Below are 11,406 nucleotides of genomic sequence, written 5' to 3'. Positions count from 1 at the left end.
TCAATACTATGGAGCCATGGGATTTGCAGTTTGTCACAGTGGTTCTCAACCTGGGGTCCCCAGATGTTTTTGGCCTACAACTCCCAGAAATCCCAGCCAGTTTACCAGCTGTTCGGATTTCTGGGAGTTGAAGGCCAAAAACATCTGGAGACCCCAGGTTGAGAACCACACTATTTGACCAAAAAGGCTCAAAAACTTGCAAAACTACGACTGCCTTAACCCTACAGTGTTGCATCCTAGGACTGGACAAGTAAGATGAGAGCCCCGCCCCTCTGCCCTATCAATCTATCCTTTCCCCGCCCACTGGGGGGCGGGGCCAAGGCCGCCGAGTGCCGACAGCGCATGCGCGGCCTTTCGGCGGCTTCCTCGCCTGAGTGAGCGCCTTTGGTAGGCTAGGCCTTGAGAGGAACCCTTTGAGGAGAGTTAAAGCCGGCCTTACTTCCACGTTTCGGGCTCTGGCATAGCCACAGAAGGAGGAGGAGAAGTGGAGCGGGGATATTCGCTGCCGAGGCTTGGCCTGGACCAGGTTGAGGCCTCTCCTGGCTTTCCTGGGCGCGGAGGGAGGGAGAAGGAAGAGCTGTTGTGGTTGGTTTCCATGGAAACGGAAGGGCCTGTTTTGAGGAAGCCGCCTGGCCTCGCGTACCTGCCTTTGCTTACTAAAGTGCTTCCCCTTTATTGTTTATTTATTTACTTTACTTATATACTGCTGTTCTCAGCCCGAAGGCGACTCACAGCGGTTCTTGCAACTTGGGACTCCCTTAAAAGTAATTTCTACCTTAAAAGTAACTTCTTTGATGGAGTTTGAAAGGAGAGCGACATAGGAAGTATTTCTCCCAGGGAAATCTGTTTGGGAGTGGCAAGGGCTTCATTCCCCACCTGAGTTGCCTCATTGCAAGCATCTGATTGTTTCTTCCATGTCTGTGTGACTTCTGTGCCAATATTGAAATTGTAAGCCCCTGACACAGGCATGGGCAAACTTGGGCCCTCCTCCAGGTGTTTTGGACTTCAACTCCCGCCATTCCTAACAGCCGGTAGGCTGTTAGGAATGGTGGGAGTTGAAGTCCAAAACACCTGGAGGAGGGCCCAAGTTTGCCCATGCTTGACTAGCCATTTAATTACCGAATCACCTGAACTTGGTGTGTCTGCCTTTACAGAAATGGTTCTACTCCATATTAAGCACGGCGACGAAGACCAATTCCTCCTGAAGGAAACGTGCAGTAGTTCCATCGAGAATTTAACACAAGAAGTAAATAAGATCTACAATGGAAGGCTGAAAGTTCAACGCATTTGTGCAGGTACAGAATGTATGACAGGATTTTCACCCTAAAATACCTTCTTTCTCAGACAATATTTCTCACCAAAGTCTGGCTCTTCAAATGTCCTCAGTTTGTCACGGGCCATTAGCTCTTGCCAGCATAGCCAATGAGGAAGGATGCTGGGAGGGCTCAACTTTACACAGACCACTTAATCAATGAAACTTGAGTATCATCCAGTGAGATTCTCATGAATTCTGTGGGTATAACTATAGTTGGAACGAATCACATGCATTTCGTTATCAAATGCTTTCATGGCCAATATCACTGGGTTGCAGTGAGTTTTCTGGGTTGTCTGGCCATGTTCCAGAAATATTCTCTCCTGACGTTTCATCTGTGGCAGGAATCCTTAGTGGAAGTGAGGTCTGATAGAAACTAGGCAAGTATCTGTGGAATGTCCAGGGTGGGAGAAAGAACTCTTGTTTGTTTGAGGCAAGTATGAATGTTACAGTTGGTCATCTTGATTAGCGCGGAATAGCCTTGCAGCTTCAAAGATTGGCTGATTCCTGCCTGGGGAAATCCTTTGTTGGGAGTTGTTAGCTGGCCCTGATTGATTCTTGCCAGTTTTTTTAAGTGTTGTTCTTTACTTATTTACTCTGAGTGTTGCTCTTTATAAATAAAGAAGAACACTAAAAAAAAATTCCAGACAAGACTCAATCAGGGCCAGCTAACACCTCTCAACAAAGGATACTCCCAACCCCACGTAAACAACCAGCCAGGCTTTGAAGCTGCAGATTGCTTCAAACAGACACCACAGGGGTGTTAATGCTTCCTTATGCTATACAAAACTTACCTATATTTGTATGTATGTGTGTGTGTGTGTGTGTGTGTGTACACACACACACACACACACACACACACACTTCTCTGAAGCTTACGCTTAAAAATATATATGTTCCAACTTACACATAAATTTAACTTAAGAAATCTACAGAACCTATCTTGTTCGTAACTTTGGGGATCTGCCTATAGTTGGAACTAATAATCTATGCATTTCCTTTCTGTCTTAACATGTAACCTGTTTCTATATAGAACTATTGAATTGTTATGCAAGTTGAGTATCCCTTATCTGAAATGCTTGGGATAGATATATTCCTTATTTTGATTTTTTTTTCAGATTTTGGAATACTTGCATGCAAATTATGAGATATCTTTGAGAGGAGATCCAAGTATAAACAGTGAAATAATACACATACACATATACATATACATATAGCCTGGATGTAATTTTATATATAGTACTGTAAATAATCATGTATAGAAAAAAAGTGTGCACTGAACCATGAGAAAACCACATTATCACTATCACAGACTTCCATGCAGAGTATTTTGGAATTCCTGATAAGGAATGTTCAATCTGTACTAACAACTAGAATCCTTTTTAGTCTTCTCGCTGCTCATATGATTTATTTGGAGAATTTCTGGCCAAAGTGTGCTGTGCAAAGAATTCATTTACCTGGTGGAATTGCATGGTTTTGCTATTTGGAATGTTAACCAGTGTCTTTTCTAAAATGAAAAGTTATTAATGATTCCTTAGTCATCCCTGTAAGATTTATATGTGAAATTATGTTTCTAAACATGAACTACATCATTTAAAATACATTCTTACTTTTTGTGTGTCTGTTTAGGTTTCATGAACTTCATAAGCAATTCTTAGGCAAAAAAATATTCAGTGTCATGGAAAATGTGCAGCTCTTGTTTTTAAAAGCTAAAGTCTTTGCTGAATACACTGTTAAAATGAATCTAACATTATTTTTCCGTTCTCTAATTTATTTATTTTTTGGAAGAGGTGGAATCTCTTGCAGAACATGGCATTTTCTTGCCCCCCAATATGCAAGGATTGACAGATGAACAAATTGAAGAGCTGAAACTAAAGGATGAATGGGCAGGAAAATGTATCCCTAGTGGTGGAAGCATCTTTAAAAAAGATGAAATTGGACGGAGAAATGGCCATGGTAAATAAATATAGTTTATGCAGAGATAAAAAGCCAGCAGGAGATTTTATGGAAAAACTATTTGACTGTTGTGGAAATGACTTGCTATTTCCGCTTTACATTAAAATTACAGATTTGCATGTGCACAAAAATAAGGTAGGTTTTTCTACACGACCCCTAAGGCAGGGTCAAACCTTTTTTCATGCCTAGCGCTGTACAGAGGAAATCTTTGATACAATGTCAGTAGCACAATACGTATGGCCTGCCTTAATGATGGGAAGTCGCAGGAAGAAAGGGAGGGGGGGAGGAAATATAACACTTCTATTTTTCACACTAGTTTTTGAATGAAAATTCCAATGTACTGTTAGTGCTGTTCAGGAGTATATCGTAGCTAGCTACAGAGCACAAGAAGAGCTTCTAAGATAATGTAACATTGGGAAAAACTTATAGCACTGGATAAACACGAATTTTGCTGGTGAAAGGTGTAGCTTTTATAATCTGCCATACACAACGTGAAAAATACTTTTGTTTCCCCAGTGTGACCTTTCTCAAAGTTCCAGCAGCACTCTCCTGTATTGCTCTGGAGGGTCTCCCAATCTTCAGTGAAGAAAAAGCAGCCCAAAAAGCAAATGAGCAAAATTCCATTTCCATGTTTTTGCACTCAAGCCTTTCATTTGCACTATTCTAAATAGCATTATTCATGTTCCTAGGTGTTCCAAATTAGGATAAACTACAACAAATAGCCAGCAAAAGTCTACTTTGTAAGTTGTGCTACATTTTTAAAGTCCTCTTGAGCTGATCAAAGACTAACTAGAACGTTTTTTTGCACAAAGCATAAGCTTTGAAATATGGATTTTAATTCATAAAGCATATTTTGTAATACATATATTCCTTTTTTAAAATACAACTTTCTTGTTTGCGCAATGTCTTGCGGTATTAACTGTGTTTTTCTAATTTTAAGCTCCAAATGAAAAAATGAAACAAGTTTTAAAAGCAACAGTTGAAGAAGCTAAAGCACTGATATCTAAGGTAGGATATTTGTGTTGTTGTTATGAAATACCAAACATATGATTGAAACTTTTTAATGTGAATGATGAAGTTACAGTACACTTTTAGTTTTCCAGGAAAAAGTAGATAAAAATAAAGTTACCTCACCTATTAAATGAAACAATTGAAACTCTGATCTTGTGCAGTCAAAGAGTGAAGCTGTCAAAGTCTGCCATCTCGTGGCTTGAAAAAACTGTAGTTAATTTAGGTGTGTCATTTATACCTCAAGAGCTTTGTGGAGTATTTGGTCTACTGTACTGGTCCCAGAATACTGTAGGTGCTATGGTGCCAATGTATTTTATTATTAATTAGATTCCCCTATGACTCTAGTTACTCTGGCATTTTGTATAGTTTCATTTTCAAAACCAGTCTCTAACAGTGTGATCACTGTTTTTCAGGTTTGATATGTTTGTTGACATGCAGTCTTAGAGCAGAATAGGCAGTTGAACTCAAGCTGAACTCAAATACAGACTGGGCGGCACCAATGCATTCCTGAAATACCAGGATATCACTTGGTTTTGAGGCAATTATATTTTTAAGAATTTTGTTGGGGGCAGTGGGGGCCAAATCCAAACAAACTGCCATTTTTTGAGCCATTTTGTAGCAGTTTGGGCTATTTGAATGTGATTTTCTCCACCAAACATTTAGAAAAAAATGGTGAAGGGATCCAGGGGCTTTGGATCAGTGCTAGTGGGCTTGGAGTATTTAAAAGTGAGTAGGGGATATCACACAGCCTTCATTTTTTTACTGTTACTGGTTTAGAAGCTGGCCACTGCTTTAGAATAGTCCAGGAGAGATGTTTAATACCACCCAAAACCTGCCTAAAATATTTGTCCACTAGGAGTCTCTCTTCTTCCACCTTCTTGTCCATATCTGTTCAGTTAGGCGTTCTCTCTGCATAAGATTTTTCGTAGGAAAGTGAAGTAGACACTTAATAATTATTTTGTAGTAGGCAGTGGATCTTTCTGATATGCTGAACTCTAGATCATATTATTGACTTTAGCTAATAAAGGTGTTTTTTGAAATATGTTTTATAACTTGAAAGTAGTAATTTTTAAAAAAGCAATTGAACTCACAGTTTTGCAGTAATTACAAACCAGGATGTTATCTGCCACTGTTTTGTTTAAAAAAAATCTTTTTAATAGATTTCCTTTCTACCTCAGCCAATATAAACTGCTTTGCTGAAGGAGCAGTAAAGCAAACATTTATATGCTGTCTGTTAATGAACCAGGAAAAAAGCAGTAGAGGCATTCTTTGTTATTTGAAATGCCATGCTGAGTTACATTGTAGACTGAAGGGAAAGCTTTGTGCCTTGTTAGTTTGTTAATTTCAATGGTATCTGTCTGTATTGCAGAAACAAATTCAAGCCAATGTGTGTGTTACTATTGACATGGTGAAAGATGCACTGGACCAGCTTCAAGGAGCTGTTATGATTGTTTACCCCATGGGCCTCCCTCCATATGACCCAGTTAGAATGGAGTTTGAAGATAAAGAAGATCTGTCAGGAACTCATGTATGTCAGTGCTGTTTTTCCCAAAATGAAAAAAGAATTTTGCAGAACATGGATATATTTATTTGTGTACTATTTCCTATATATATGTATATGTATATGTATGTATATGTGTGTGTGTGTGTGTGTGTGTGTGTGTGTGTGTATATATATATATATATATATATATATATATTTCTGTTTCATACCAGAGGCCTGTGCAGCATCTACATTTTACATTAAAAGATTGCTTTTCTTCTTGGGAGGGAAAGGGACAACTTCCTAGAAACTGTTAACTGTTGTTTCTTCATTAGGGCCTTCCTGTGCTTTTAAACTTCAGAGCAATTTACCATTTCTATAAAATTACACTTTCAAGGGTATGCAGATTGTCTCATTTCAGTTGCTTCTCCCAGCCAAACTAGACCCATTGAGTTAATGAGAACTTGCTAAATCTTATTTGCCATTGTTTCAGTGGGTCAGTTTTAGTAGAAATTAGCAATGATTTAATTCCATAATTTCAAACTTGTATAAATTCAGCGATTTGTTAGAAATCATGAAGTTAGATGATATGATGGTTCATTTACCCTTAAAATGGTTAGATTTGATACTTGCAAATTAAATGTAAATGCCAAGGTTTTTAATGAAAAAATGGCTGCTACATTAAACAGAAATAAAAAGAAAATTGACAGGACTTTCTTGAGACTTGAGTTGGCTTCCTGACCTAATCTTAAGTCTGAATAGTTTAACTCCTGATATTTGTCACTTTACATAATCAGCTGCAAAGACAGTGGTGGTGTTGTATTTTAAGTCATCGATTCTAGTTCTTGATTTATTTTAAAAAGAGAACACATAAAGCTGACTTATACTGAATCAGATCTTAGGACTATCTGGCCCAGTATAGTTAACACTGACTGGCAGTAGTTTTCCATATAAGATTTTTTCCTAATTCCCCCGGAAGATCCCTGTTACTCCTTAGCAGTCTTGCATTCAGATACTAGACCCAAACCTGCTTAGCTTTTAAAATGAGATAAGTGAGTTCAGAATGGTATGACAGAGGCTTCACTTCTTCTCCATGGTGTAGTATCTCAACAATACTTGAATGAACCCGTCATCTATTAGGCCTTTCTGTTCTTGGGCTTTTTGTTAAAAGAGAGTTAGCAGGATTTCCTGTTCAGCAGGGTTTCTGTTGCTGTTCTGTTTGTTCAATAGAACTGTTTGGTAACAAGGAATAAATAGTCCTACCCAACACTACTCTGCTATTCCATAAAACTGAACTCTGTACAAACTGTAATCTATGTATTCATTGTTGAAACTTCAAACATTTTATGACTTAATTTGTCATAGGCTGCACTTGAGGTGATTGAGGAATCAGAGGCGCAACTGTGGTGGGCAGGAAAGGAGCTGAAGAAAACAAACAAACTTTCTGACTATGTGGGCAAAAATGAAAAAACCAAAATTATTGTTAAAATACAAAAAGTGAGTAGAATTCCTTCTTACTGTGCTTTTGCGCTGAGTGTCTAAAGCTGTCTCTGCAGCAAGAGCTCTTAATACATATCACTGCATTCATTTCATTCTTGTTGTCCTGAAAGAAATCGCAACATACATTTTGGACCAAGAAGAGCTTTTCTGGCATCCAAAGGGAACTGCAAGAATTCATCATTTCCATGTTTCTTCACAAGAATGAATGGCAGTTTTTATTTAGCTCATCATGTACATACTACAAAATGATGTGTTTGGTTATGGCTTATCTCTGACCCAAGAACCTCAGCCTTATGTTCTGTGTTTTCAAAAATCATATTTGAGCCGGGTGCATGGTCTATAGGCTGCAAGCTAGCTTCTATACTGTTTGCTATTTTGTTTTTACTGATGTGTTCTTGGGCTTGGCCTCATGTAAGCCGCCCTGAGTCCCCTCAGGGAGATGTGGCGGGGTATAAGTTTTATTATTATATTATTATTATAGATTCAGATGCAGTTCCCTATTTCCTCACTCCTTCCCCATTAAAGCAGGTAAGATGTACAAAAGAAGCAATGATTTCTATCCCTGATAAAGATAAGGGTTCTTATTCTTGCAGTTGCAACCAGTGCTTCCACATTGCCAATGGCAGAGAGTCTGATCCTGCCTGGCATTGTGGCCAGGTGGCTCGGGTGCTCACATGCTTGTATAGCCTTTGAAGTTAAAAAATGTACACACCAGCATTGTGGAGTAACAGATTGTTGCAATGTTTTATATCATGCTTTTTAAGCATTCGTCCATTTTGAGTGTCATGACAGAATAATGTGTACTCATGACATATTTCTGCAGAAAGGACAAGGAGCTCCAGCCCGTGAGCCTGTCATCAGCAGTGAAGACCACAAACAGATGATTCTGTTTTATCACAAAAGACAAGAGGAGCTCAAGGTATCAAGTGTTGGTGCAACATTTGTATTTATGGAAAGATATGTATATAAATGTGTTTGAAGTTGATGACATTTTTTCTTTGCTGTTTTCCCCCAGAAATTAGAAGAAAATGATGACGATGCATGTTTAGATTCTGAATGGGCTGACAGTCATGCCTTGAAAAGACAATTTCATGGTGTAAAGGACATTAAGTGGCGACCAAGATGAAATTGTTGCTACATATTTTCTTTCTTTACAAAATGTTGACCCATGAAGCTCTAGCAGTAATAGGGATACAAAACTCATCATTATAATTTGTGTGAAATACTAAATTTATGTGGAAATATTTATTACTATGTTTGAATGGAGAATAATTTCATCTTTACATGGACACTTTCCCTCTACAAATAAAAAAATCTTGTGTTTTGCACAAGTCTACCTCTTCACTTATTTCACTAACCCAAATATTACATTATTGAATATATTACATTTGTCCTTCTCTTGCTATTTGTTCATTTCAATTGAAATCACTCAAAATATTACAACCTAATTTATAATACTTTTTTGAATAGTTACTGCTTTTAATGGATGGGGGATTGGTCAAAGTTAAGTGGAGAATACTTCATCCATTTTAACATCTTTATTTGGATCACTGGATAAACATGTTATTCCACTATTTTCCCATGAGAAATAAACTTTTTCCTTTCCTTCTTAAAAAGAAATGAACTTAACAAGATATGATTTGCTGAATTACAGTGTTCCAGGCCAACAAAGGAATGAGTTACAAATTATCCAAAGGGTTACAACCAACCAACAACAACCAAAATGTTGGCGAATGGCTTACAAATTATCCAAGGGGTTACGAATCAGTTTTTGTTCAACTTTAGATTTGGTTTGGTTATTTGGGGTGCTGATTCAGAAAATTGCATTGGATAGACCACATCAGCTCTAGTTCCTGATAGAGAACATATTGCCATCCAGTAGTCGCCACCTGCTCGCCCACAGAAAACCATATTTAATAAGCCTTAGCACTATAAGAGAGTTTCCTCAGACCAGTCGTTCTCATTGCAACGGTGTAGTAACAGTGAGGCCACGAACCAAATTTTAGTTCTTACGGACCACTGGTAGTCCACGGGCCACAATTTGGGAACCACAGATCTACAGCTATTGGTTTTTGATTTTTTAAAAATAAATGTTTCAAAGTATCCTGGAAATGAAATAGTTACATAAACTGAAGGACCACATTATGTATGTTCATTCACTTGATCTTTTCTCAGTGGTGGCCCCTCAACTCTGGAACTCTCTCCCTAAGCCCCGTCGCTAGCAATCTTTAGGAGGAGCTTGAAAACGTGGTTGTTCCAGTGTGCCTTTCCAGAATAAGGAAACTCCTAGCATTATGTCCCAACGCACTTTATCAGAGACCCAGGATATCTGCATGCCCATCCCCATCCAAACACCCCACCTTGTCATGCCCAGCACTTTTAATTTTAGTTTTAATTATTACATGTGGTCCGGCCATTGTTTTTAATTGCGTCATTGGGTGTTGTTAATGTTATTGCTATTCTTTGCTATTGTTTTGTTTTTTGAGTTATTGTGTTGTTGTTGCTGCTGCTGTTTATTGTTGTATTTGGGCTCGGCCTCTTGTAAGCCACACCGAGTCCTTCGGGAGATGGTAGCGGGGTACAAATAAAGGTTTATTATTATATTATTATTAATAATAACAGCTATTGCACTCATTGCTTTGGCTTTTTCTTGTTTAGCTTGACCCTTGCCCTTTTTTAAATAAAATGCAGTAAGTTCCCATAGTCTTCCTAACAGCTGATTTCACTGCTGAACTTCTCTTCATCCACTCCAATAGATTCCTGTAATTAAAGCACATTGCTTCTTAGAATCCTAGAGTTGAAGACACCCCAAGGGCTGTCCAGTTCAGCTCCCTGCCATTCAGGAATATGGAATCAAAGCACTCCCAGCAGATGGCAATTCAGCCTCTGTTCCCAAAGCTCCAGAAAAGGAGACTCCATCACACTTTGAGGAGCCAGCGTATTCCACTGCCAAACAGCTCTTACTGTCCTCCATCTGTGTCGTACTTAGTTGTGCCATACTCCATTTGGATTGAATTGTGCAATTTGAATTTTGTTGTGTGGGATTATCAAATAACATTACAAAATTGTTTAGTAAATAAATTGAAGTTTGATGTATCTCTTGATTTCTCATCTTCTCAGTTTATGGATTAACATCAAATCTATTTAGGAATATCTTGGCAACACAAGATTCCCATCAAGTACACCTGAAGTTAATATGTTTTACAGTCTTACCTCTCTCCCTGATCAGTCAAAGCACTTGTAAGGGGAGCATGTTTAGTGATTTGGGAGAATAATAGCACCTTCGGCTGTTCAGTGGCCATTCCACCTATACAATTGGAACGAGAACTGTCAGTTCTCATTAGTTTTGAAAATAGATGTAGGTAGTATGAAGTGAGGAAAATGGGTGGATCCTTGGCTCATGAAAGATACTGAAATAAGTAGCTGATGAAATAGCATTGGATTGTTTTCCCTACGTTATTTCAGTAATTATTTTGTTTGACAAATAATTGTCCTCCGGTAATAAATTTACCCATTTGCATAGGTTAATTGTTTTGCTTACAGTTGGAATGAAACAACTGTTAGACTGGTACCATTTACAGTCCTGGGTTGTTGTGGGTTTTTCAGGCTATGTGGTCATGTTCTAGAACACTTCTAGAATATGGCCATATAGCCTGAAAAACCTACAACAACCCAGTGATTCCGGCCGTGAAAGCCTTCAACAATACATTTACAATCCTCATTTTGTAGGGGTCACCCAGATCCCTGTAAAATGGACCCAACCAAGCATTTTATTTATTTATTTCATATACTTGTACCCCCGCCCTTCTCACCTCTAAGGGAGGACTCGGGGCGGCCTCACAGCAAACACCATTCAGTGCCACCATAATGATAAGAATAATCAACAATTTTATTAAAACAAACCATTAAATAAACAGTGGTTAAAACACGTCAATTAAAATCCAGGCCCAGATCAATTCATTGTCACTTCAAAATTACTTATTGTCTTCTTCATACAAGCCACTATTCAATGGTCAAATGCAAGGTCCCACAGCCAAGTCATGAGTTTGCTTCTAAAGGACAGGAGGGAGGTGGACAGTCGGATGTCTTTGGGGAGGGAATTCCACAGACGGGGAGCCACTGTTGAGAAGGCCCTGTCTCTCAT

At 38.5% G+C, this 11,406-nt stretch overlaps 1 protein-coding gene across 4 annotated transcripts; it reads left to right on the top strand.

The window, feature by feature from the left end:
• The first annotated feature begins 305 nt into the window (after nucleotides 1-305).
• Nucleotides 306-10,358, top strand: CFAP298 (cilia and flagella associated protein 298). 4 transcript variants are annotated; one of them, XM_060770424.2, is made up of 8 exons: nucleotides 306-387; nucleotides 1,155-1,295; nucleotides 3,101-3,268; nucleotides 4,209-4,276; nucleotides 5,649-5,807; nucleotides 7,128-7,259; nucleotides 8,086-8,181; nucleotides 8,278-10,358. In XM_060770424.2, the coding sequence occupies exons 2-8, from the start codon at nucleotides 1,157-1,159 to the stop codon at nucleotides 8,386-8,388; spliced, it is 873 nt and encodes a 290-aa protein (XP_060626407.2). In that variant the 5' UTR covers nucleotides 306-387; nucleotides 1,155-1,156; the 3' UTR covers nucleotides 8,389-10,358. The 4 variants fall into 4 exon arrangements, with proteins under 4 accessions (XP_060626407.2, XP_060626406.2, XP_060626408.2 ...); XM_060770423.2 differs by having other exon boundaries at nucleotides 309-526; XM_060770425.2 differs by having other exon boundaries at nucleotides 332-374.
• Nucleotides 10,359-11,406: the final 1,048 nt, after the last annotated feature.

Source organism: Anolis sagrei, chromosome 3 (assembly GCF_037176765.1).
Source record: "Anolis sagrei isolate rAnoSag1 chromosome 3, rAnoSag1.mat, whole genome shotgun sequence".
Taxonomy (NCBI): domain Eukaryota; kingdom Metazoa; phylum Chordata; class Lepidosauria; order Squamata; family Dactyloidae; genus Anolis; species Anolis sagrei.
The sequence above is the reverse complement of the archived record's forward strand: the minus strand, read 5'-3'. Positions and strand labels throughout refer to the sequence as shown.